The sequence below is a fragment of the Dipodomys merriami genome, unplaced genomic scaffold (genome assembly GCF_024711535.1).
Source record: "Dipodomys merriami isolate MVZ:Mamm:240054 unplaced genomic scaffold, mDipMer1.0.p SCAF_297, whole genome shotgun sequence".
In the NCBI taxonomy this organism is placed as follows: Eukaryota; Metazoa; Chordata; class Mammalia; order Rodentia; family Heteromyidae; genus Dipodomys; species Dipodomys merriami.
This window is the reverse complement of record NW_027204459.1, coordinates 330,491-358,003: the sequence shown is the minus strand read 5'-3', so window position 1 is coordinate 358,003 and position 27,513 is coordinate 330,491. Positions and strand designations below refer to the sequence as shown.

Sequence of the window (27,513 nt, the reverse complement as noted above, 5' to 3'; positions counted from 1 at the left end):
CTGGGAAGGTGGCTCAGTGGTAGAGCGCTTGCCTTGCATGCCTGAGGCCCTGGGTTCGATTCCTCAGTACCACATAAGCAAAAAGAAAAAAGCCGGAAGTGGCGCTGTGGCTCAAGTGGTAGAGCGCTAGTCTTGAGCTGAAGAGCTGAGGGACAGCGTCCAGGCCCCGAGTTCAGGCCCCATGACCGGCAAAAAAAAGAAAGAAAGAAAGAAAAGAAAAGAAATAGAGAAAATATGTAAAAGATTAAAAGGGATAAGTTAGAGACTAAGGTAGTGTAACAACCAACCTACAGAGTTCCAGAAAAATTGAAAAGAAGAAAGAACTATTTGAAGAAATAATACTTGAGGATTTTCAAGAACTGATGAAATTCATGAACCTACAGTAAAAAGAAAAATAGGTAGACTAAATCAATACCACCTACTCTCCAACACACACTATGAAATTACACTAGACCCTTGGTATCCACCAGTTTAGTTTCAAGAAGAATGTTGATGAGGAAAAACTACAATGCTAAGGATGTAGAGTTCAGTGCTGTACTGCAAGATGCTGGATTCTTTTTTCCCAAAATGGCAACTTCTGCTAAAGACCTACTACCAGCCCAGCTTTTTGTTGGTAATTTCGGAGATGGCATCATGAGGATTTTTCTGCCCTGGAGGGTTTTGAATTGTGATATTCTCAGACTCAACTTCCTGAGTAGCTAGGATTATCAGTGTGAGCCAGCAACATCTTTTTTCTTTTCTTTTTTGTTATTGTTGGTTGTGGGGCTTGAACTCAGTGCTCAAAACTAGCGCTCTACCACATTAGCCCCAGTGCCACTTCTGTTTTTTGAGTGGCTAAGTGGAGATGAGTTTCATGGGAACTTCTCTGGCTGGGCTGCCTTTGAACAACAATCCTCAGATCTGAGCCTCCTAAGATTACAGGCACAAGCCACTGGCACCTAGCTCTTATTTTCTTGATAGTAGCCTAAGGGGTATGAAGTGGTATAAATATATACTTCTCTATTGTTCAGATATTTTCTGTTTCCTGGTATTAAATGACTTATGTTGTCTATTTGAAAATGGGTTAATTGCCCCAAGCAGTAAATATCTTGGATATTGACTCCTTAATCACACAAACTACAAGTATTTTTCTCATTCTGCAGGCTGAATTTTCAGTTGATTACTTTTTTTTCCCTCATACTAAATTGAACTTCCAACCTAGCAATTGCTAGGCAAGCATTCCACCTTTAGTTCTTCTGCTTTTAGTTGAATTCGAGTCTGCTGCTAACTTTCCCTGGGCTGGCTTTTAACAGTGATTTTCTGCTTCCATGTCCTAAGTAGCTGGAATTATGGTTGTATCCTTTGATGTGCAGAATTTTTTAATAATTTTATTATTTTTCGGTAGTGAGGTCTGAACTCTGGGCCTGGGCGCTGTTCCTCAGCTCTTCAGCTCAAGGCTGGCGCTCAACTACTTGAGCCATAGCACCACTTCCAGATTCTGCTTATGTGGTGCTGAGGAATTGAACACAGGTCCTCATGCATGCAAGGCAAGCACTTTACCACTGAGCCACCTTCCCAGCCCAGAAATTTTTAATCTTGATGAAATCTCATTTGCCTGCATTTGTTGTCATACAGATCCAACAAATCATTGCCAAGTCTAAAGTCATGAAGCTTTTCCTCTCATTTTTTTTCTAGAAATTTTGTAGTTTTAGGTGTTAGCCTTCAATACTCAGAACTAGTTTTCATGGTGTAAGAGAACTGTCCTCACAGCTTGAGGCCACATGTTAGTGTAAGAGACAAGGACCTTCAGAAGTCACAAAAATGTAGAGAAACGCACAGCCTGAGAAATGTGGCCTTCCCATATAATATTCCCAACCCAACCATTGTGTCCTTTCCTCTCAGTCCTTAGTTCTGGCCTTGATAGCACATGTCTGCTCATCAGAGTGTATGGTGGAGACATTCAGTCTAGAAAAAGCACAATCCAGCAAGAAAAAAGGGCAGAATCCTCTGCTGCTTGACAAAAGTCTGGGTAAATAAAACTACAATTCACACTGGGCATCCGGTGGTTCATGCCTGTAATCCTAGCTACTCAGAAGGCTAGGATCTGAAGATCACAGTTCAAAGCCAAACCAGGCAGCAAAATCTATGAGATTCACCGCCAAGTAAGCACCAAAAAAAAGCAGGAAGTGAAACTGTGGCTCAAGGGGTAGAGTGCTAGCCTTGAGCACAAACGCCCAGGCCCTAAGTTCAAGCCCCAGACTGGCACCCACACCCACACAAAACCCTAGAATTGACAAGAGCCTGACCTTTCTCTCCCAACCAGAGGTGGGGAACCATTTTGCTGCCAAGGTGATTTGGATATTTATAACGTCCTTCAAGTTGGTGAGTCGTGCACGTTTTTCAGTGTGAGCACACACGGCCTTGGGCCGTCCAGGAGCCGAACCTGAGCCTCGGCCTAATGGATGGAGATGGAAAGCGTTACCCCGTGGCGTGAACCGGTGCGGTGCTGCTGGTCTTTTCAGCCCACTGTATTCTGTAGAAAGACTGATATTCCGAAGCTGCGGCCCAGGCTCCGCGGGTCTCCTAAACTAGGAAAAGCTGCGGCCTCATCAGGAGCGGGGCCCGCCGTCCGACCGGTTCACCGGCAGAGGAGGCGGAGGAGGCGGCAGGGCCCGTGACCTCCCCACAGCCCGTCGCGGGTCCCCGCCCGGCTCCTGTGCACAAGGCCGCGCCGGAGGCCCCGCGGCTGCGCCGGGGCGGCGCTGGGTCCGCCGAGCGCCCGCCCGCCGGGCCGTCTCTTCTCCTCCGGTCTGTCTGGGTGCTCGGAGGGCCTGGGCCTGGCCCGCCCTCCCGGCCCCTACCCCCGCAGGTGAGGCCCGACGGCCGAGTCCCCCCCCCAGGTGAGGCCCGACGGCCGAGTCCCCCCCCCAGGTGAGACCCGACGGCCGAGTCCCCCCCCCCCGTCCTGAGGTGAGGCCCGACGGCAGAGTCCCCCCCCCCGTCCTGAGGTGAGGCCCGACGGCAGAGTCCCCCCCCCGTCCTGAGGTGAGGCCCGACGGCCGAGTCCCCCCCCAGGTGAGGCCCGACGGCAGAGTCCCCCCCCAGGTGAGGCCCGACGGCAGAGTTCCCCCCGTCCTGAGGTGAGGCCCGACGGCCGAGTCCCCCCCCCCCCCCCCCCGTCCTGAGGTGAGGCCCGACGGCGGACGCACGAGCGCAGGCCGCCAGGGTGCACGCTGTCCGGACAGCGGCGCCCGCACCGCTCCTGGACGACCAGGTGCCGGGACCCCAGAGCTCGGGACTCCCGGACGCCCGAGCGCCGGGCAGTCGTGGAGCGGACGCGCGCCGAGGGTCGGGGACGCGCGCCGAGGGCGGGGACGCGCGCCGAGGGCGGGGACGCGCGCCGAGGGCGGGGACGCGCGCCGAGGGTCGGGGACGCGCGCCGAGGGCGGGGACGCGCGCCGAGGGCGGGGACGCGCGCCGAGGGCGGGGACGCGCGCCGAGGGCGGGGACGCGCGCCCAGGGTCGGGGACGCGCGCCGAGGGCGGGGACGCGCGCCGAGGGCGGGGACGCGCGCCCAGGGTCGGGGACGCGCCGGGGCTCCTGCCGCGACCCGTAGTCTCGTACGTCAGCCTCGCACTGAACGACGGGAGTGGTGACGGCGGCCCGCGGTGCCTGCCGGGACTAGTAGTCTCGAGACGTCAGAACTCCGTGCGCGGCGTGAGCGCGACGACGCCCCGCCTCGCCCACCTGGATTCTCCGCGGCTCCAACGCTGCACCCCGCCCTGCAGGGGCGGCCGGAGCGCGAGCCCTGTGTTTACCTGCGGCCCGGGGGCGCGTACGCACACCCACGCGCGGAGGCACGTCTCCAGCCCCGCCCCTCGTGACGTCACCACGCCTCCCGGAAGTGTGCGCGCACAGAGTGGCGGGTGAAGCCGGTGTCCGAGCGGGAAGCCCAGCAGCGTCGCCGCCGCCCGCGGTGGGCGCCGCGCCCGGAGCGCTCGCCGACCCGCCGCTCGCCCGCGCGTCTCGGCGGCGATGGAGGCGCCGCCCGTCGGCCGCGCTCCCGCCGAGGGCGCCCCGGCGGCGGCCGTGGCTGAGGTGCGCTGCCCGGGCCCCGCACCGCTGCGCCTGCTCGAGTGGAGGGTGGCGACGGGCGCGGCCGTGCGCATCGGCTCCGTGCTGGCCGTGTGCGAGGCCGCCGCCGCCGCCGCCGCGCAGCCCCCCGGGCCCGGCCCGGCCCGCGCCGCCTCCGGGGGCTGCGTGCGCGCCGCGCGGGCCGAGCGCAGGCTCAAGTCGGAGCGCGCCGGCGTGGTGCGGGAGCTGTGCGCGCAGCCGGGCCAGGTGGTGGCCCCCGGGTGAGTGCGGGGCCGGGGGGCGGCGGGGCGGGCCGGGCCCTCGGGCGGGCCCCCCTCGCCGGGTCCGCGCGCGGCCGCGGGGTGCGTCCGCGCTCGTAACGCGCCGCGCGACGCGGCTGTAAACCCGCCGCGGGCGTCCGGCCGCGGCGTCCCCGCCCGCCTCGGGCCGTCAGCCGCGTCGGAGCCGGAGCCGGTGCTGCGCGCGCGCCGCTCGGCCAGGACGGTGTGTGTACGTGTGCGCCGCTCCGGGGACTTGAACCCCGGGCCCGAGCGCTGGGTAAACGTCCGTGCTCGCGGCTAACGTCCGCCTCTGGAGGCCCAGCCCCGCCTGGGGCTCGTGCCTGCCGGGCCGTCCTCAGACCTCAGCCCCCTGAGTAGCTCCATTCCCGGTGTGAGGCGCGGCAGGCCCGGCCCGAGGCGCGGCGCCGGCCCGTGCGGATAGAAGCTGCCTCGCCCGCGGCAGGTAGTCCTGGGAGGCGGCCCGTGCCGGCCTCCTGTGGTTGATGCTGCCCTGCTCTGCTTGCTCCTCACCGCTCTGAGTCTCCTCCCGCATCCTTCCAGACAGATGGTTTTGAACGTCTTTGGAGGACCGACCTGGGGTCTTGCTCTGTGGACCAGGCACCTGGTCTTTCCTCTTGAACGCTGGAGGCTGGGAGATACATACACCTACATATATACATATACACACACATACGGTGCTCCTGGGGCTTGAACTCAGGGCCTGTCCCTGAGCTTTTTTGCTCAAGGCTGGAGCTCTACCACTTGAGCCACCGCTTCTGGTTTTTTGGTAGTTAACTACAGAATAAGAGTCTCATGGACTTTGCTGCCTGGGCCGGCTTTGAACGATGCTCAGATCTCATCCTCCTGAATAGCTAGGATTTCAGGAGTGATCCACTGGCACCAGCTAGAAGCAGGGAATTTGAGGCTCCCTGGGGCTGCAGCCTTTGAAGAGGCAGTCTGCACAACTTTCTTTAGAAGGACAGACCAGGAGCTTGGCTAGCATTGTCCATACTGATGGTCACTGCCCATATGTCAGAAAAGTTACTTTGTGGCTGGGTGTAAAGAGGCATACTCAATCAGTAGAAGGCTGGGCAGAGTAGTGGGTACCTGCCCACCCAGCTCCCCAGAAAGCATAAGTAGGAAGATCTTGGTCCAGACAGACCCAGGCATACACATGAGACCCTATCCCACTGATAGCTAAAGCAAAACAGGCTAGGGTCATGGCCCAAGTGGCACAGTGCTTGCTTTGTAAGCTCAAGGTCCTGAGTTCAAATCCCAGTACCTCCAAAAGAAGAAAAAGTTACTTATAGCTCACTTGGGCCCTAATTCGCACTTCATCTCAGAAAGGTCTGAGCACATGGACTGGCAGTACAGGGACATAGAGCCTCATTCTGCACCACCAGGATTCCTTTCTGCAAAGTGCTGCAACTGAAGTGTCTCAGAGCTTGCGACAACACCTCCCTGAGATGCCTCAGACCTCACAAAGAAGGAAATTGCCCTGCGTCAGTGGCTCACGCCACCGCCCTAAGCCATTAGTTGGATGACAAGTTCTCGGCAGTCGATAACTTGACTGAACCCACCTGGCCCCCAGAAGAGGAGGGGGGAGTCCAGTCTGTTCCAGAATATTTGCTACACTTCTAAGTGGCACAGAGTGAAAAATCACTGGACAGAAGCACTTGTTAACAGATTTATTTACTTTTAAAAAGACCATTTACTACTAGGTTGTTCGTAGGGCAGCATCCTACTGTCTTTGCTGGCATCCGTACAGAGGGAGCTAGCCAAGCTCCTGGCTCTGTATGGAGCCATACAGAGGTAGAGGGCTCCATGGCTTTTCATTTACTGTCCATCCATGCTGAACTTCAGTGGTATAAACATATGTGTTTCTGTGAGAACCTTTAATAGAATCCCATCCTGATGTTGATCATGCTCATGGTGAGCTTTATATTTTATGCAGCGAGGAGCTTTCCTGCTCTCTAAGGACCTGAGCCACAGTGCTTCATTTCTAGAAGGATTTTCTTCTAAATGTGTCAGTCTCTAGCTTGTTAGAATGCCCATCCCCAGTATCAGTTCCTCAGCCTTAGTCTGTAGTTTCACAGGAGGTTCACACTGGAAAGTGAGGACATGGGTGAAGAGACAGAGCACCAATCCATGGATAGTCCTGTTTCATAGTTCCAGATGTTTTACTCATTCTAAGCAAGTCCCCAGTTACAACTAAGACTATTTTATAACTAATGTATCTTGACAGCGCCTAAAGACATTTACTCAAAGTCTTAAGTGTGTCTCTGTGTGTGCGCGCACGCATGTGTTTACTGGAGTTTGAACTCAGGGCCTTGGGATTGTTAGGCAAATGACAAATGCTCTACCACTGTGCCATACCCCAGTCCTTTGAACTTTTAGTTTAGTTTAGTTTTGTTTTTTTTAAGAGTCTTACCTGGACCAAAATCCTTCTATTTACACTTCCTGCATGTCTAGGAAGACAGGTTTGAACTTCAGTACCCAGCTCTTTGTTGGTCTAAATTGGAATTTCTTAAACTTTTTGCCTGGGCTGGCTTTAAACTGTGATCCTCCTGATCTTAGCCTCCTAAGTACCCAGGATTACAGTGTGAGCCACTGTGTGTAGCGCACGTGTGTGTGTGTGTGTGTGTGTGTGTGTGTGTGTGTGTGTGTGTGTGTGTGTGTGTGTGTGTGTGTGTGTGTGTGTGTTTTGTGAGACAGGTCCCACTGTGTCTATTAGCTTTTTCCCTCTGCTACTGGCAGAGTCTGTGGCTTTTATCAAAGCAGCATATGGCTCTGTAGACTAGTCAGGAGCTCAGGAGTCGGAGGTGGGTTTGAAGGGCTGCCGAGCAGTATCTGTCATCCCGGACAGGCCAGACTGCTGGTACCATTGTCTGTGCACCATGCTGTTTGGCCCCTCACAGGTGTTAGTGATCCATTTTGGCCCTGACAGCTGGCTTGCTCTCCCTGTGGCTAGAGATTGTTGCTAAGAATCTATCCTACAACAATCCCAGGAAGAATCATGTCTCTTCTATAGTCTGTTGCCTGTGCCCTTGCAGACATTGTGGAGCAGCACCTGCCCATAGCACCTTTGGGATTTCCTACCTGTTCTCCCTGACACAGGGAAGCACGTTGGCTGGGCGCTGTGGTGAATACCCGTCTCTGACACAGGGAAGCACGTTGGCTGGGCGCTGTGGTGATGCCCGTCCTCCCTGACACAGGGAAGCACGTTGGCTGGGCGCTGTGGTGATGCCCGTCCCTGACACAGGGAAGCACGTTGGCTGGGCGCTGTGGTGATGCCCGTCCTCCCTGACACAGGGAAGCACGTTGGCTGGGCGCTGTGGTGAATACCCGTCCTCCCTGACACAGGGAAGCACGTTGGCTGGGCGCTGTGGTGATGCCCGTCCTCCCTGACACAGGGAAGCACGTTGGCTGGGCGCTGTGGTGATGCCCGTCCTCCCTGACACAGGGAAGCACGTTGGCTGGGCGCTGTGGTGATGCCCGTCCTCCCTGACACAGGGAAGCACGTTGGCTGGGCGCTGTGGTGAATACCCGTCCTCTCTGACACAGGGAAGCACGTTGGCTGGGCGCTGTGGTGAATACCCGTCCTCCCTGACACAGGGAAGCACGTTGGCTGGGTGCTGTGGTGAATACCCGTCCCTGACACAGGGAAGCACGTTGGCTGGGCACTGTGGTGATGCCCGTCCCTGACACAGGGAAGCACGTTGGCTGGGCGCTGTGGTGATGCCCGTCCTCTCTGACACAGGGAAGCACGTTGGCTGGGCGCTGTGGTGAATACCCGTCCTCCCTGACACAGGGAAGCACGTTGGCTGGGCGCTGTGGTGATGCCCGTCTCTGACACAGGGAAGCACGTTGGCTGGGCGCTGTGGTGATGCCCGTCCCTGACACAGGGAAGCACGTTGGCTGGGCGCTGTGGTGATGCCCGTCCTCCCTGACACAGGGAAGCACGTTGGCTGGGCACTGTGGTGAATACCCGTCCCTGACACAGGGAAGCACGTTGGCTGGGTGCTGTGGTGATACCCGTCCTCCCTGACACAGGGAAGCACGTTGGCTGGGCGCTGTGGTGATGCCCGTCCCTGACACAGGGAAGCACAAATAGGTCAGTGAGACCCTACTATAAAAATAACCAAGGTAAAAAGGGACTGGGAACATCTCTCAAGTGTTAAGGGTACCTGCCTTGCTAGCATGAGACCCTGAGTTCAATCCCTAGGTCTGCCAAAAGAAAGAAAGGAAATCATTCAGTAGATTTATGAACCAAATGAGAGAAAGTGTACAACTCACTCAGAATAGAATACATTCTAAGAGTGGCTCCCTTGTTCAAAGTTCTAAAGTTAGGTATTGAGGCATTTAAAGTTCTGAATACATTTTCTCTGTGCATTAAAATAATTAACTACAGAAGTCTTGCTTTGGCAATAAGAAATTGTTTTCATCCTAATATCAAGACTTGGTAAATTAGTAGACTCTTAGTTAATGATTATATTCTTCCCTATTCACATCTGTACTGTTTAAAAGATTACTCTGTTAAAAAGACATTCATATCTGGAACTAAGAGAATTGTCCTATTGTTTAATTGAACTCATTAAGTTCAGTTGATGGAGTTTTCTGTTGTTCGGCTTTGAGACAGGGTCTTGATAAGTACAACTCACATTGGCCTTGAGTTTACCACGTCAACCAGGCTGACCTTGTACTCTACATCTTCCTGCCCCAGCCTTTACAGACATGAACCACCATTCCTAGCTTTCCACTGTTGTATTCAGCAGGAAATATTCACCGATTGTGATCTTTCAGATCTCAGCCTTTCATGTAGTTAGGATTACAGGCTTGAGCCATTTGTATCAGGCTGCTAATTTAATCTTTTAAATAAAAGGACTTTGAGCTGGGTGTTAGTGACTCATACCTGTAATCCTGGCTACTCAGGAGTCTGAGATCTGAGAATCATGGATGGAAGCCAGCCCAGGCAGCAAAGTCTGTGGAGCTGTGAGCTCAAGTAGTAGAACATTAGCCTTGTGGAAAAGAAGCTCAGGGACAGTGCCCTGGCCCTTGGTTCAAGCTCCAGGACCAGCACAAAATAAAAAGATTCTTGAAGGCCGAATCTGAAGATCAGAGTTTGAGGCCAGCCAAAAGACTCTTATCTCCAGTTAACCAGCTAACAGCCAGACTGCTCTGTGTGGCTCTGTAGTTGAGTACCAGCCTTACTCTAGAAAGTCATGTGTGCAGGGGCCCTGAGTTCAGCCCCAGCACTGGCACAAACAACAGAAGGGGGGGGGATTGACGTTGAACCAGATAGTCTTTGAAGCACGTCTGCCTAAAAATGGTACATAGGTTTGAGTTGTATGTGCATTATCAGACTTACATCAGTACCCTTATATTCTTTCAAGTTAGTTTTAAAGTGAGTTAGTGAATTCATCCAACATTGGTATGGAGGAATGAATGAATCAATTGTGTATGTGTGAATTTAAAAATAGTACACCAACATTGATTATATTTTAATAATTACCATTATTCAAAATTTAAAGTGTCATGAATCTATTGAAAGTCTTTAAAGATACTTCTGCCCGTCGGAGGCAAGGAACACTAAGCCCACTGCTGTTTAAGCCCTGGATGTCATTTAGTACAGAACAGATACGTTTGCTTTTCACCGGTTTCAGAGGCCTGTCTGTCTCTTTCGTATTGATACTTTCGTATGGCCCTAGGCAGTAAAAGAGTTTCCCACGGGTAGCCTGTAGCAGCTTTGCCATAGTGATAAAGCTTTGTGAAGCCCAGGTGTTTACTGTGATGGTTAAAATTCTGAGGTCTGTGTCTTTATAGGTCTCTTTCTGCAGCAGAGGGCCGTAGGGCCAGCGGCACATAAGACAGCTCACAGGAAGGTGTTGGATTTTAGAGCTTTCCGTCTGTAGATTTCTCTGATTCTATTGGGAATTGGAATCTGTGTTTCTCCAGATGTTTTACTTTGTTCTTCACAGTTCAGCCTCTGCCAGAGCCTGACCTCTCTAGGAAATTCAGCTTGATCCTAGTCCTGTGCCTCCCGAGCAGGGGCTGGCACTGCGAGAGCCCAGCTCTGGCTGCGAGTTGGTCTCTTAAGTGGGCAGTTCCCTGAAGCGCTCTGTGCGTGTAGTTAGGTACATTCAGGGCAAGTACACTGTCTTCAGGTTTTTTGGCCACTGTTAGGATTTGGATAGGACCCGTCCTCCAAAAAACAATTAAGTGTTGCGGACTGAGTCAGTGCTCAGCTCGTGGTACTATTGAGAAGTGGTTGGGTCATGAGTGGGCTAAATTCAGTAGATTAATCCACAATTAGTTGATTAATCTGGCTGTTAGAAAGGGGAGTGAAGGAGGAAGGAAGTCACTGAGGAGGGGTGTGCACATTCTTGTCACTTCTTTCTCTGCTTCTGGGGCATCACCAGGCCCGCAGCTCTGCTCCAGTGCTTTATCTCGTATTTTCTTTTCTTTTTTAAACGCGTTGGTTTAATTTCAAGATGATACAGAACGCAAGAGTAGAACAAAGAGCAGACTACCTGGAACCTAGGCTGTGTTCGCTTGAAATTTACAGCTGAGGTAGAAATGGCCGACAAACTAGAGACTGAGCCACTGTAGGATTTTTTTTTTAAGGTTCTTCATATTCAGAGTCCTAGACAAAACTTCATTCTACCTGTAGGTGGCAGAGGTGTTAGGACAGGAAGTCCAGATGTTGAAGGGGAATGGGATTCAGGTTCACCGTCATCTCAAGGAACAGCTTACTTTTTGCCAGACTTCTTAATTCTACCTGTGGCCGGGGCTCCCTTCCCCGCAGCCGTCACTTTCAGTTCCTCAAGTTTCTTCTGCTCCTCTTTCTGTTTCTGCTTGAAGACCTTGTCTTCTTCATCCATCTCCTTGGCCTGCTTCTTGGGCTGCTCCAGGGACTTCCTGTCACCTGTGCGGCCAGACATAATGCCAGCCGCACCTTCACCCAGACCTGATCTCCCGTACTTTCTTTCTGCCTTGATGTTCTGCCTTACCACAGAACCCCACAAGGGGGCACGCAACCATGGAACATAGAACTGTAAGTCAGAAATGTCCCTTGATGGGCTGGGAAGGTGGTTCAGTGGTAGAATGTTTGCCTCGCATGCATGAGGCAAACTGGGTTCGATTCCTCGGCACCACATAAGCCAGAAGTGGTACTGTGGCTCAAGTTGAGGAATAGCGCTCAGGCCCAGAGTTCAGCACCCATGACTGACTCCCTCTAAAAAACTACTCCCTGCCGGGCACTGGTGGCTCACGCCTATAATCCTAGCTACTCAGGAGGCTGAGATCTGAGGATCACAGTTCAAAGCCAGCCTGGGCAGGAAAGACCGTGAGACTCCTATCTCCAATAAACCACCAGAAAACTGCAAGTGGCGCTGTAGCTCAAGTGGTAGTGCTCGCCTTGAGCTGAAGAGCTGAGGGACAGCGCCCAGGCCCAGAGTTCAGGCCCCACAACCGACAAAAAAACAATAACAACAACAAAAACTCCCTTTAGGTTGACTTGCTAGGATATTTTGTCACGGTGACAAAAAGTAGTTTCAGACTACTTTTGAGAGAAAAGTTGCAAGAACAATATGAAAAATTCCTATATAAGCTTCACCCAGATAACCTAGTCTTAGCATTGCTTTCTTTGTCTTGCCTTTCCTTACATCACTTTTGTCTGAAGAGTTTGACATGAAATTACAGCACAATGTCACTTCAGAGAAAGTGACATTATACATCAGTTTTCCAAAACCAAAACTATTGGCTTATAGTACCACTGTGCAGTCACCAAAATCTGGAATTAATATCCACACCTGTGTATTTTCTGGTCTGCAGACTTCCCTGGCTTTCCTAATGATGCAAACCCTCCCCCAGGTGGCTTTCTGTTGTAGCTCACGAGTCAGTTCTTCCATGTTTCCTTCCCTCCTTGTTGGCAGTGTTCCTTGGGTGGGCAGGTGAGCAGACAGACGTAGAGTAGCAAGGTCCTTTCAGAAGGCTTGTGACTGGGTCCACCCCCACTTCTGTGCTCTGGATGATCACACCTGCCTGGTTCCTGATGTGCTGAGTTAACTTTCCTGACAGAGTGTTAATTTGTAAATACTTTACATCCTCACTGAACTTTGACCCCTGCCTCTTCACAGTTGTTGGCAGGGCTGTATCTGTGAGGTTTTTCAAGCCTGTGTCATGGAGTGGTACCTGTCTCTGAGTTTCTGGGTGCAGGCCCAGGCCAGGACTCTCCTGCTTCTCCCCAGGATCCAGAAACCCCAGATGTCGGGACTTAGGGTACTTGGTGAGTGAACGTGGGCAACGTGTGGATTTTGCTTGACCTTCCGCAGAGGCTTGTCAAGAATGTGGTATTGAGTCTTAGACTGGGAAATTGTCCTGCCCTGTTGATGGAGATGCTGTTATTTTGAGAGGGAATCTCGTTGTGTATCCCAGGCTGCCCTTGAACTGGACCCTCCTGCTTCAGCCTCCTGAATGCTGCCGTTACAAGCATTTGATAACACCCAGGAGTGTTACGTTTTTAATCGCCATTTCTACTGAGACGGGAGACTGCAACGTTCATGGTTTACTTCTCTATCCAGATTCTATTTATTTTATCTATCTGTCTAAATTTTGTTTGGACTTTAGGTTTGGTGGGCTACTCATTGGATTATGGTGTTTTGTCTTCTTTCTGAGTAAACTAGCTGATCCTGTGCTACCATCTTGCCTAGGTCCAAGAAGATGTGGGTGGGTCTTGTGTGAGTGTGGACATCAGGAGCATTTAGGAGTTTTCTGTGGTGAGTCCTTCAAGGAGCCAGGTGATAGGGGCACGGCTTCATGAGGTCACTTGAAGTTGAGCTTAAACTTAATAAGTAACATTTACCTACTTCAGTGTTTTTATGAATACAGATTTTTGTCTTCTCAACCTCACAAGTGGAAGGTATCTTCGTAACCCTTTTCAAGGAGAATAGGGAATCCAGGAATTGGGTGAGTGATGTGGGCGGCAGGCCAGTTCTGCTCTGTGAGCTCCTTAAATAACACTGCACACAGGGCCCTGCAGAGGGCCTGCTTCTGGAGGAACACTCTTGGACGTGATCCTCAGGTCTTTCCCCAAGAACATCACAGGAGAGTCCCAATTTCCTGGCTGGCTGATGTCACCATAGGAGACAGCTATCTCCAGAATATAGGAGGAGTGCTCTGGTGCGTTGCCTGGTGATCCACGGGGACAGCCGACACACTGGCATGCCATCTTCCTCTCTTGTTTTTAGAGAGTTTCCAGCCGGGGCATATGGGATATTCTGGCCTGGTGACTACGTTACAGATAGAGTGTGCCTGGTGGGACGCTAAGCAGCCACCTTGACTTCCCCTTGTGTGACATCCAGAGGTGTCTACAGACACTGTCATGTGTTCCAGGGAAGCAAGATTATAGATACTGTAGAATAAGACGGGCAAAATCTTTGGCTTTCACACAGTCATTAAGAAAGATATCAGAAGGTTCTCATTGCAGAAAGCTCAAGACACCTTGCTGCACACACCAGGACTTCATTCTGGCCGCACAGCTTTGCTTCTGCTGCCTTCATCTCTCCCCTAGCCTTCTTCCTCCTTGTTGTGAAGACCCAGAGCTGCTTCTGCATTGGTTTCCCACTTGACTCACATTCAAGTGGCATGTGAGTCTTGCACATGAGCTGCTCGGTTTGTACCAATTTCTGAAGCTGTGTTTGTTGCCGGAGGGAGCAGGATGTGTAGAGAGGAAGTGTGACCGCAGCTTGGTATCTGGCTTGTGCTCTGGTGAAGGCCTGGCTGAGCTCACTGGGGCATGTGTCCATGTAGTCTTGTCCTTGAAGCAGACCTCACACGTGATTCTACTCCTGCCCTCTGGGGCGGACAGAGGATGCTCACAGGTGGACTTTACATGAGTAAAGTGAATCTGTGAGTCTGACCTCATGCCAGCCCGGCACAAGCTGGCAGGTTTGGAGGAGCCCACATGTGGCACACGTGTGGCAAGGGTGGCTTGTGTGGGAGCCTGGGAGATGCTGATGACCACCCTCAGGCAGAGTTCAGCAGGTGTGTTTGCTGATCCTGAAGTTCATATGAAAAGGCAGGAGACCTAGGCTAGCAGTGTGGACTTTGAGTGTGTGTGATGGCTCTCTGATTTTGCATGTGCTGCTGGCTGGCAACCTGGCGTGTGCCCCAGTACAGAGCGGCATTCAACGCAGGCCACGGTAGATTGACAGCCTTGGGAAGGACGCTTGGTGCCAGTGCTGCTCTGCCTGTCCAGACCTCTCTTCTTACCAGTACAGAAGGAGCCTTCAGTGGGGCTCTGAATCTACAGACCACTAAGGAGTTGGATCCGACAGATCTTTGCTAGCAGCTGAGCCATTCAGCATCCCACTCGGCATTGAAGGTGAGCTCACGCGCACCACAGCACCTGGCCGTCTGGGTGCCTGTCTTGGTGACCAGCGTTGGCAAGCACTGCCGTGTGCTTCCGTGTTGATGCATCTGCTCATTCATGTCTGAACGCTCATTTAACACTCATGTCCTAATTGGATTGCTTGGGCTGACCTGTTGCTTGCAGGCATTCTTCATACCACATACTAGTTCTTTGTTGGAACTGTGGTTTGCACATATCTCCCAGTCTGGCTTATCTTCATCCTTGGAAACTTTCCAGAGCAAATTTTTGATTCAGATGCAGTGCAATTTATCAGCTTCATCCTTGAAAGATCAGATTTTTAGTGTCTAGTGTAAGAATTCTACCTAGGCCAAGATCCCAAAGGTATTGTCCTTTTTATCTTTTTAAGTACATACTTTTACATAAAAATCCATTCTATAATCCAGTGATTTTCATGTAAGGTTTGTATCTTAGGCCGTTAGTATCTCCCTTGATTGTGGGTGTCTACAACTATACCCTCTAACTTGTGGGAAAGGTGTTCTTTCTTCATTGAATTGCTGTCGCATCCGTTTGGCACATTTGCACGATTGATGTGTATTCCTCTCCAGACCTTATTCACAGGGCGGCCAGATGGGGGAGCTGTGCTTCTTGGCCCTTTTTCTTCTGTTCTGTTGGTGTGGGGGAGAAAGGCTCTGCCTTGTTCCCACCATGCCACCTTTTGTTCTACTCTCTTCCGAGTATTTTGTGAGTCTTGCCCTCTTAACAGTGGCTGCAGTGTGATAGGTCAGGTCTTGGGGAAGTCTTTACCAGAGGTAGACTACATGTGTGAAGCAGAGCACTGGAGTGTGCAGAGCAGGGCAGGGACAGCCCTGGCCAATGGAACACACCACGTTTCTGGAGGCTTTGTGTTAACCTGCCATGGGGAACATAGCCCTGATAGACTCTCCTGTACATAGCAGATCTCTGCCTGTAGGACCAGGACTCGGACACAAGCCAGTATTCCCTGACTCTGCAACTGTGTGATTATACCCAGTAACCCTCCTTCCTAGGCCTCCTCCAGATGACTAGTGTTGGGCTATAAGAAGGAAAGTAGGAAGCTGGGTGTGGGTCTGTAGTTGTAGCACTTGGGAGGCTGAGGCCGACTATGTTGTAAGGCCTTGTCTCAAAGAAAACAAGGAATGTTAGGAATTAGGAATAGTACAGTAGTTCCACAAGAAAAAAATTAATCTCTTTGCTACAAGTCCAAGAGCATCACATGTATAATTTATGTATTTTGAGGCTGTTTTATGTTACATCTTTAATTTTTTCAACTCTTCTGTGAAGCAGAAGTTTGGTTTTATGTGAGCAAAGAGCTGTGAGGAAATATCTAGAGCTGAGCCAGAATTAACTAGAACTGGCACAGTTCCAGGCTGGGTGCCCTCTCACACTGTAATACACCAGAAGATGTTTAAACTGTTTACCCCTTTGTAATTGCCTTCATCTCTTACTTTTTAGGGCACTTCTGGTGAGACTGGAAGGATGTAGCCACCCTGTTGTCATGAAGGGCCTGTGTGCTGAGTGTGGCCAAGACCTAACCCAGTAAGTACCTCCAGGCAGGCACCGCCTTCGGCTCTAGCAAGGGTGTACTGCGGTACAGAGGCAGCTGGCCTGTGCTGAGTGAACAGACCTGATCCCCTAGAGAGAGTGTGTGTGTGTGTGTGTGTGTGTGTGTGTGTGTGTGTGTGTGTGTGTGTGTGTGTGTGTGTGTGTGTGTGTGTGTGTGTGTGTGTGTGTGTGTGTGTGTGTGTGTGTCCCCTGGGCTCTGTCCCTGAGCTCTACCATGTCCTGTGTGTGTGTGTGTGTGTGTGTGTGTGTGTGTGTGTGTGTGTGTGTGTGTGTGTCCTGGGCTCTGTCCCTGAGCTCTACCATGTCCTGTGTGTGTGTGTGTGTGTGTGTGTGTGTGTGTGTGTGTGTGTGTGTGTGTGTGTGTGTGTGTGTGTGTGTGTGTGTCCTGGGCTCTGTCCCTGAGCTCTACCATGTCCAGTGTGTGTGTGTGTGTGTGTGTGTGTGTGTGTGTGTGTGTGTGTGTGTGTGTGTGTGTGTGTGTGTGTGTGTGTGTGTGTGTGTGTCCTGGGCTCTGTCCCTGAGCTCTACCATGTCCAGCTTTTTTTTTTCTTTTTTTCTTGGCAGTTAATTGGAGATAAGAGTCTCATGGACGTTCCTGCCTGGGCTGGCTTTGACTCGTGATCCTTAGATCTCGGTCTCCTAAATAGCTAGGATTACAGGCATGAGTCGCTGGCCCCCCAGCTCTAGAGGTTCACTTTTTATTCCTTCATTTCTGGAAGCCTGCTATAACGCTGAATTCTCTGCTCAGGTGTGGTAGGAGAGTGCAGAGGGCTGAGATTTGTGCTCATCCCCCTCTGTGAAGGTGTCAGGGATTTGACACTCAGGTTAAGTGTATGACCTGAGCTCAGTGAGCTGACCTGTCCTGACTGTTTTCATGCTGTGGAGAACATTCCCCCCCCCCCCCTGTTGTGGGTCTTGAACTCTGGACCTGGGCGCTGTCCCTGCATTCTTCAGCTCAAGGCAAGTGCTCTACCACTTGAGCCACAGCACCACTTCCGGTTTACTGGAGATAGGAGTCTCACAGACTTTCCTGCCCAAGCTGGCTTTGAATCGTGATCCTCAGATCTCAGTTTCCTGAGTTAGGATTACAGGAGTGAACCACCAGCGCCCAGCTCTGTGGAGAACATTCTGTGGCTCCCGACAGAAGAGAAATCTGTGCTAAGCTAGCCATAAGTGTCATGTCCAGCCCAGCTGGAAGTCTGTCCTCAGGATTAGGCATGCCTCCTGTATACGTTAACCAAATGTTCTTCTGCTTTCAAAGGCTGCAGAGTAAGAATGGAAAGCAACAGATGCCTCTGTCCACAGCGACAGTGTCCATGGTCCACAGTGTGCCGGAGCTCATGGTGAGCTCTGAGGTAAGTAGGCAGCTGGGCACTGGCCTCTGTAAGGGGCTACCATTGTTCCTGCCTAGAAACAGCTCTGGTCTGAGGGCAATTCATGTGGAGTGCTGCCTCCCTGAAAACTTGAAGTCCAGACTGGCTCCTGTTTTCCTTTTTCCTTCATAAATCTGCCTCCTGCTCCTGAATTGAATGGTGACAGTGCCCCTCCCGGAAGTGACGTGACCTGAGCCGGGTCCCCAGAGTCCATATGCAGAGCAGGCAGGCTTACAGGGGCTCATGCTGACGATGGGGACTGACAGGGGATGAGAGTGCTGGTGCTCTCAGAATGACTGGGAGCTGCCAGTGTCCTGGGGGCTCATGGGAAGGCAGTGGCTCAGACTGCTGGAGGCCGGGAGGGAGGGGCCTAAGCATCATCTGCAGTGTCACCACCCGAGTGTGGGAGCAGCAGGCCCTCTGCAGGGCCAGGAGAGAGGGCCATCTGAGAAACAGCACTCAGAGCTCGCGGTCTTGTCTTTTCTAGTATTTTGAAACTCACCCTGACAACTGGGATTTGCATAGATCAGATCGGCTGGGGAGGGACAGCCCAGAAAGAGCCAAAACCATCCTTTACCAACCGGCAACGTAGTTCCATGACAAGTAGTATTTTGAGTTATAAGACTGTTTCAGGATTGTGTTTATTTGTTGTTGTTGTTTTGTTTTGTTTTGTTTTGTCAGTCGTGGGGCCTGAACTCTAGGCCTGGACTCTGTCCCTCAGCTCTTCAGCTCAAGGCTAGCACTCTACCACTTGAGCCACAGCACCACTTCTGGCTTTTTCTACTTATGTGGTACTGAGGAATCAAACCCAGGGCCTCATGCATGCAAGGCAAGCACTGTACCACTCAGCCACCTTCTCAGCCCCGGGTTGTATGTTTTTTTTTGTAAATCAGTAGAATGTTTTCCGTTGTTAGGATTGTATTAGGTTTGTTTTTATATGATGTATCTATCAACTTCCATCTGTTTTTTTTGATAGGATAGAATGCCATGATTCTGGTTTTTCCAAATTACCTTTAAGAGGGTGTGTGTGTGTGTGTGTGTGTGTGTGTCTCTGTCTCTGTGTGTGTGTCTCTATGTGTCTGTGTGTGTGTGTCTGTGTGTGTATATAAAACCTGGAAGTTTGGAGATTAGAAAGGAAAGAAAATTCCCCCATTTTCCCTGTCATAACACCACCACTGGCTTTTCTACACACTCCTGAGTGAATGTAACAGAGTTCTATCTAACACAATCAGAACAGAAGTTTGAAGATGAATAAGTAAATGGCAGTTGATGTGAGAAGAAAAACATGATGCACACTCTCAAGTGCTTTACTTCACAGGCCACTGTGGCCTCTGGCGGGGGTTGGGCAGGCGCTCCTTCTCAGGACGGAGCAGGGGATGCTGTGGGGTACCTCCAAGGTTCGCTGGACTCTGCGAGGTGAGTGGCAGTGTAGAGGCCGCCTGCCTGGAGGACTCTGAGCTGACTGTCCTGGCACCTTGCCTTGCCCTTAGGAGGTGGTTTGCAGTTGTCCAAAAGCTTTTGTACTAACTTGTTTTCTTCATTAGCTTTTCAGCTTTTTGGGAGGCCTCCATATTATTTAGCTGAAATTTTATAGACTCAACCACTTTTCCTCCTTTTCATTAGTGCATAGTTAAATAAATCACAGAATTATCACAAGTCAGACTGCCTGCCTTGAACAGGTTTGGACCTGTAAGCAAGCTGACCCTTGCTTACTATGTCACACGTGTCAGCAGGGTGTGGACTGACTGGCGTGCAAAGCCAGCTGTAGATTTCCATTGTGCGCTGTCAGCCACCGCAGGGCTGCACACGCGGTGGTCTTGGTTAAGAATGTATGTGTGACATCTTTGGTTTATCTTAGTCTTTATTTTAGTTTGGATCCAAACTACATACTTTGTTATTTTTCTTTTCTACTCTCTAACCTTAGCAAGCTGAAGAGCTGGGAAGAGAAGATCAGCAACGATTGCATCGAAATAGAAAACTAGTACTCATGGTTGATTTGGACCAAACTCTGATCCACACGACAGAGCAGCACTGTCCCCAGATGTCAAACAAAGTGAGTGATGTCAGCCATTCCCGGGAGGGCTCTCCAGAAGCCTCAGACCCCACAACTTCATTCAAAAGTTCAGTTTTTTTAATTCACTGATATCTGTGCCTCTGCTGGAGTTGAGAAATGGACCAGTGGACACATCTGCTGAGTCTGGGCTATTCCAGGGGGTACCTGAGTCGCCTCTCACTGTTCCCGTTGGAACCTCCTGTGTGAGGCCCACACTCACTGGTGGCAGTCAGAGGGTGTAAGGGTTTGGAGACGTGTGAAGACTGAGGGGCAGACACACAAGGAGTGTAGGGCATCTGGGACTGATGGGTTGATTTGGTGCCTGTATCTGAAACCCTAGCTAACAATATGCCTGGGTCTGTGTCCAAGAGACCCTGGGTCTGAGGTGAAGGTGGAGTTGGCCTGTGTGCAGATGGTATTCTTCAGAGATATGTGGTGAGGAGAAACAGGGCTGAGACAGAACCCTGCTCAGGGACACACAACCTTCCCCGTAGCTCAACCACTTCCTTGCAGTGGAGCGTTAGGAGCAAAGTTGAACTTCCAGAGCAAAGGGATCTTAGTGCTTGTGACAGATATCCAACCTAAAGCCTGTGACCATGTGTTCTGTCACTAACCAGAAAGGCCTCACCAGTGTTAGGGCCTGGAACCCGGTGCTATACTGGCAAGTCAGGTTGGGAGAATCACAGTTTAAGGCCAGGCCAGGCAAAAAGTTGGTGAGACCCCCATCTCAACAGAAGTTTCTGGCCTGGTGGTGCATGGGGGAGGTCAGGATGGGAGTGTGCAGGCCCTGCCCTGGCAGGTAACGAAGTGATTTGAGAGGGGCCTGGCTCCAGTGGTAGAGCAAACAGAAGGCCCTAAGTTCAAACCTTAGTAACGCCCACCCCACCCCACTCCCAAAAACGTTAGCTGTTGAACTTACTTACACTTACTCTAGATCTTATTTCAGAGTGGGAAAATGTTGATGCCACTTTGCAGATGTGCTCTGACAGAAAAATGAGTCCCCTGTTGTAGATCTTCAGGGGCGGGAAAATGTCGGAAGTTAGACCTCCGAGCCCAGGGTCCTTGGCCTGGCTACGGTGCGGACATGGGGGAGATCTGGGGAAAACAAATTTTGTGACAACTACATACAACTACATAAGCATGGTTTTAAGTTGGCCCAAGAAACACAAGTGACCTTTCACTGTCAGTGTCCTAATGTAGAGGCTTGACACCGAAGTGTGAACTCAGGGCCTGACAGATCCTCCTCACCAGGAGATGGTGCTCTATCACTTAAGCCACTTCCCTCTTCATGCTTTTTGTTGTTGTTGTTTTTGTTTTTAATAGGGTCTCAAATTTTGCCCAGGTCAGTCTGAAGCACCATCCTCTTATTTACTGTTCCCTCACAGCATGAATGACAGTCCAGCTACACCACACCCAGCTTTTATTGGTTGAGATTGACTCTTCTTGTTTGCATGGGCAGGCTTCAAACAGTAATCCTCCTGCTCTCCACATTCTAGTAGCTGGAATTACAGGTTTGAGCCACACCCCGCAAGCATGAGTTATGGCAAGAGTTCAGTCTCCACAGTGTAGCTTATATTTTAGTTATAGTAGTCACCTGTGTTTCATGGGCTCTTACAGCACAGTATACTGGGGGGCGGGGCTTGCAATATAAATTGTTACTGAATACTTTCATATATTCCATTCATACCAACTGCCATGCGTACTGAACGTTTTGAAGGGCACAGACTTTCCAAAGATATGTTCCTCCTGCCCCACATATTTGTTATGGCTGTTTCTTTTATTGTGCTTTTGAACTAGACATTTTGTCGAGACAATTTAATAATATTAATTAGACCATTTGAACCAGCTCTCGTGTGAGGGGGTCCAGAGGTCATGGTACCCTCATGCAGGGTAATTTAGACCTCAGCAGTGCTCTGCTAATATCAGTGCCGCTAGGCTGCTGTCTCCCCACCTGTGCCCACAGCCCATACCTGTGGTACCTGCTCCCTGCTGAGAGCATGGTTACAGGACTGGAGGCCTCAAACCTGGACACTGGCTAGTTATGCAGAAAGGACCATTCTCACTATGAAGAATCAGGATTGCATAGTAAAGGAAGTTTATATTCAGATATTATATTTGCTATTGTTGAGAAGGGTGAAAGCAGTTACTAAGTTAGACACTCTGCCAGGTGCTGGTGGATTACACCTCCTGTAATCCCAGCTAATTAGGAGACTGAAGTCTGAGGATCAAGGTTTGAAGACAGCCCAGCAGAAATGTCTGTGAAACTCTTATCTCCAATTAATCAAAATAGCAGAAGAGGAGGTGAGACTCAAGTGGTTAAGAGTATCAGCCATGTGTAAAAGCTGAATGAGAGGCTCTGAGTTCAAGCCCCAATACCAACACAAAACGAAATGAAATTTAAAAAAACAGATTCCTTTTATCTTTTAAAGCCAACAGTTCCACCATCAGCAGTTTGACTAGTTTAGAGCTGGTACTAAATTTGCCTAGGCCAAAGTTGTCTCCTTTTTATTTAAAGTACTTATTTTGCTAAGAAAATTAGTGATGAACAAGATTTAAAGGATGAAAGTTTGGGGCTGGGAAGGTGGCTCAGTCGTAGAGCGCTTGCCTTGTATGCATGAGGCCCTGAGTTCAATTCCTCAGCACCACATAAGCAAAAAGAAAAAAAAAAAAGCTGGAAGTGGCGCTGTGGCTCAAGTGGTAGAGCGCTAGCCTTGAGCTGAAGAGCTGAAGGACAGCGCCCAGGCCCAGAGTTCAGGCCCCACGACCGGACCAAAATAAAAAAGAATGAAAGTTTGGTCTGGGAACGTGGCTTAGTGGTAGAGTGCTTGCCTAGCATGCATGAAGCCCTAGGTTCAATTCCTCAGTACCACATAAACAGAAAAAGCCAGAAAGTGGCACTGTGGCTCAAGTGGTAGAGTGCTAGCCTTGATTAAAAGAAGCTGAGAGACAGTGCCAAGGCCCTGAGTCCAAGCCCTAGGACTGGCAAAAAAAAAAGAAAAGAAAAGAAAAAGATCAAAGTTTAAGTTCCTAAGGAATGTACATTTGTTTGTACTTAATAACGTAAGCCTCTTGTTGTTAGGTCATTAACAGTGATCTAAAACACCTTTACTTTTTGTGTTGTGTTTGTAATGCAATAAAGCAATGTTTTTCTTGTGTGAGTGGGTGGGTGGGTGGGTGTGTTTGTAGGTCCTGGGGCTTGAACTTGGGGCCTGGGCATGCTGTCCCTGAGCTTTTTTTGCTCAAGACTAGTGCTTTACCACTTAAGGCACAGCTTCACTTATAGCTTTTTGCTGGAGATGAGTCTTGCAGACTTTCCTGTCTAGGCTGGCTTTGAACTGTGATCTTCATATTTTAGCCTCCTAAGTAGCTAGGGTGACAGGTGTGAGCCACTGGTGCCTGGCTAAAGCTATCTTAAAGCCTTCCAGGATTTGGTTTATCCTGACCATGTAGGATCTTTTCTAAGCAGCCTCTGTGGTGCTGCCGTTTGACACATGAGTGTGAAGAAGCAAAGATGTAAATGACATCATTGAAAAGTGCCTGTCCATCACCAGAATGACAGCATGGATGGGAGTTGTTACATGACTCTTGTAGAAAGACTGGTAGTAATGACTAATGAGTATGGTTTAAAAAGTATGGTTACCTTAGGTAGCTATTGGGTTAACATAGTTATCAGGGTCGTTACTATGGTTTCCAGAGATAGTCCTTATCATGATAGTTACAGATGTGGGTAGTTATGGGGTAGTTGTAGCAGGTGCAGTGGGTGGTACCATAGGCAATTAGAATTGTGAGGGGCAGCTCTTGTAGGCCGTTAGCATGATGGCGGGCAGTTAGCATAGTTCCATAGTACACAGCAGCAGCTGTGGAGGTTAGGAAGCCATTCTCACACCTCTGGTGGGTGTCTTGTGCCCCCAGCTTCAGGTCCTTACACCCTCCTTGTTGAGGGGGTCATGGCCTCCCTCAGGTGTTGCTGAGGGAGCGCATCCAAGGCCTTTTCTTACTCTTGCCGTTCTTCACAGGGCATCTTCCACTTCCAGCTGGGCCGGGGTGAGCCCATGCTGCATACCCGACTTCGGCCTCACTGCCGGGACTTCTTGGAGAAGATCGCCAAGCTATATGAGCTGCATGTCTTCACTTTTGGCAGCCGGCTCTACGCACACACCATCGCAGGTAGGCACCAAGGATATGTGAACTGCAGTTAGTGTGTGGACAGTGAGTCATGTTTCCTGTCGTTAAGGCGTTTTTTGAAAACTAGAAATCGTATTGCAGCTCAATCTTGAGGTTGGTAGTTGACAGGGGACCAGTGGGTGACTGCTACAACTTTGTGGACTGGTTTGGAAGTTTTGGAACCAAGGATATATGGAAAGATAGAAACTTCATATGAACATACTCCTTTTTTAAATCACTCACCACCTGGTTCCAAATGGCTTTGGAGCTCTGCCCCATTGTGCTTGTGCCCTGTGACTCAGCCTCTGTCCTCTTGGCATGGACACCAGCCTCAGCTAGCTGTCCATGTGTTCCTGGGGATGCCTGGGCCGGCCGCAGTGCCCACCAGGTGGCAGTACTAACAAGGACAGAACAGAACGTGGCGAATGAGACATCCGGTTATTGAGGTTCTTTGCCACTTCATTTTTAAGTTACAAATACCATGGAAAGGTATAAAAAATTGGGAAAATATCCCTTACTCTTACTGTGTCCACATGGTTGGAAGAGGCAGGGGAAACAGAAAGATACTAGGGAGTAAAAAAATACCAAAGTGCATTACATGTGTGTGAGTATACGTGTGCATATATGTATATACACATATATGTATATGTGTGTCACAGATATGAAACAATAATGAAACCTATTATTTACTGTTTGAGAAGGGGGTGTTAGAAGAATATAATAGAGAAGATAAATTTGTTCAAAATACATAATGTACATCTGTGAAATTATCATAGTGACACTCCTTATGCTATCAGTGTATGGTGTATAGTGGTGGAAAGTAATCGCACTGACTTCCTGAGTACCCACATGGTGTGTGAGAAGGTGTAGTAGCACCCTGTGTCGTCACTTTCCCTTCCATTGAGAAGTGCTTTATTGACATGAGATTCTAGTTTCCTGTGGGTAATACTAAAAATCAGCAATTCATCAGTTTGATGTGTGTGTGTGTGTTCATGTTCATATTTGTGTTCCCAGCCAGTACTTGAACTCAAGGCCTCGTGCTCTGCATGGCTTTTTTGCTCAAGCTGGCATCTGTTGTTGAGCCCATAGCTTCATTTCTGGCATTTTGCTGGTTAATTGAGAGTCTCATAGACTTTTTTTCCCTGAGCTGGCTTCAAATCATGATCCTCTGAGCTCAGCCTCTGAAGCTAGGATTACAGGCATGAGCTCCCAGCACCTGGAAATAACGCCTAAGTTTTAAACTGTGTCACTATGAATGCCATGATGAAACCTCACATTGTCTCACATCTCTCCCGGGATGTAAATCATCACCCCGTGTTATGTTCATGATTCTCCTGTTGGTCCCTGAATTCTTGTCTCAGATATTAGATCCACTGTCATATTAGTGAAGTGCTTGCATTCAAGTAGCCTTTGTTTTTATTTAATGGTCCCAGAGTCCACAAGTGATGCTAACAATTCAGAGATGCCAAAGAGAAGCCACAAGTGCTTCCTTTAAGTCTCATCTCTCATCACAGAAAGATTAGTGAGTAGGTATAATAAGATACTTATAATACCATCTCCCTGTAACTTCTATTAGTGTATTGTTGTAGTCATTATTAATCTCCTACAGCATCTACTATATAAACTAAATTTTATTATGCTGTTATAGTGTATGTGGAATTTGGTACTCAATGTTTTAGAAACATATTTCTTGCAGATTAGGGGTAAAGGTGCATATTTCTCCTGATTGAGTTTAAGAAAGAAACGGTGGATAGCATTTACTCCATAAGTTGTGGGCACATGTCCTCAACCACATTTAACAGTGATACTCTATCTCACTAGTGTTAGGGGAGATGTGATTGGTCGCGATGCAAAATAATTCAGTCTAGTACTTAGACTACAAAAGTATAGAACCAGAGGTACTGCTTTCTGAGAAGACAGTGATGTTATCCTTGAGAAGCAAGTGCCTTATAACTTTATCTTAGCCATTTAGCTGGGCAATGATATTATAAATTGTTTGAAACCAGTGGCATCATAAGATTTCAAGCCTGATTCCTTTGTGAGTAATTCCAGTCTGTGTAAGAGAAAAGAAACCTGAATGAGTAGATTTCCCCAACCCCAGGCACACTGAGTGGGCATAGTATAACGTTGTTCCCTTTTCTTTTTACAGGCTTTTTAGATCCTGAGAAGAAGCTTTTTTCTCACCGTATATTGTCAAGGGACGAATGTATTGACCCATTTTCTAAAACAGGAAACCTTAAGTATGTACCTGGTTACATTTATTGCTGAGGTAGATTATTATTTACTTCTACTTTAAAAATCAAATTTTGAGGATGAAAATAATAATTCTGTACTTAGCATTTTGCAGGAATTTTCAGTGTTGACTATGGGTATTTAGAAAGTGTGTTTTTAATCCTCCCTCCCTCCTCGTTTGGTGGGTCGTACCTAGCGACCTGAGCTCTGGGGTGCCCAGTTCCCATTTGCTGTCCACAACCAACCCCCTCCTCTCAGCTGGGCTACACGGCCTCTGAATCATTCTTCAACAGGTCTTTGTTTTGGCTAAAGATGATACACAGTAGTTCTCCCCCTCTATACTTTGTATGGACAGCACATTCTTGATGCGAACTAGCATTGCCTATGCGTTGTGTACCCTCGGGTCTCCTACTGCACTGGGAGGCGTAGGTGATGAGGCCTTAGATTTCATGGTTGTTCAGTGACCTATGTGCAACTCAGGGTGCAAAAGCAGGAAGTGTACTGGAATCCCCCACGGTGAGCTAGTCCCAAAGCCAGTCCCTTTTTCCTCTTGGTGTTCCTGTAGTAACTGAGAGAGCCATGGAGTTGATCCTTGGGACAGAGCAGCCTAGGGAAGAGATAGTACAGAGAAAGCTTAGCCTGGTGATGGCGACTGCCTGGAACTCTGCAGCTTGAGTCAAGAATATAAAGAGCAAGTACACCTCATCCATAGGTTAAGAGCATGCATGACATTTATCCTACTAATCATTCATGAAGTCCTGAGTTAAATGACCATATCACCCTGTTTGGATTCTTCCTTTCTATCAGTTCTCTACTCCCTTGCTACCATCTGTAAGTTTTGCTCCTCCCCATTCCTATTTGAAAGACAGTTTTATATCTTATGAAATTTCTCACTTTCTACCAGAAGGGCTGTGCTCACATGCCGTCATGCTGTGTCCTCTGTAGCACGTCCCCTGCAAGACCTGCTCCACAGCAGTCCACGACAGGGCAGCTAGCTCAGGCGGGCGCCCTCCACTGGAGTTTTCCTTGTTTAGGTTAGAGGCCCACAGAGAACTCCTTTTACGCCAGTTAGCATTAGAGCAACAGATTGGTAAGGGCAAAAGAAAGAAGATGTAACTGAGAATTGTACAGGAATTCTTGGACAAGCACATGAGGTTCGAGGGCAGTGGTGTACACAGATGCAGCTGAAGATCTGCTTGGAACGTGCAGCTAGATGTCTATTGCTGGCCTTTGGGCCATGTTTCTAAACTAACTTTGCCTTGAGCTGAATTTTCACAAGATTGAGTTCTGACCCTTTAGGGATGTATGCTGATTCTTTTGTGTGCTGGTACAGCTGGTAAGCACACTCAGAACTTTGGTGCTTACTAGTCAAGCTGTCTTTCA

General features: G+C 49.6%; 1 protein-coding gene across 8 annotated transcripts in view; it reads left to right on the top strand.

Moving 5' to 3' along the window:
- The first annotated feature begins 3,920 nt into the window (after positions 1 to 3,920).
- The window catches only part of Ctdp1 (CTD phosphatase subunit 1), a 58,591-nt gene continuing 34,998 nt past the window's right edge, over positions 3,921 to 27,513 (top strand). For 2 of the 8 annotated variants that reach the window (XR_011375903.1, XM_070038805.1), the window contains exons 1-6: positions 3,923 to 4,334; positions 16,198 to 16,281; positions 17,570 to 17,663; positions 19,606 to 19,734; positions 23,751 to 23,901; positions 26,048 to 26,138. Coding sequence is in view for 6 of the 8 variants with exons in the window: in XM_070038805.1 (XP_069894906.1) it covers positions 4,015 to 4,334; positions 16,198 to 16,281; positions 17,570 to 17,663; positions 19,606 to 19,734; positions 23,751 to 23,901; positions 26,048 to 26,138 (869 nt within the window). In the remaining 2 variants the exon portion in view is untranslated. Of the gene's footprint in view, positions 4,335 to 12,520; positions 12,622 to 14,375; positions 14,719 to 16,197; positions 16,282 to 17,569; positions 17,664 to 19,605; positions 19,735 to 23,750; positions 23,902 to 26,047; positions 26,139 to 27,513 lie in introns of those variants that run through there. The other 6 variants (XR_011375902.1, XM_070038803.1, XM_070038804.1 and 3 more) reach the window with 6 other exon arrangements.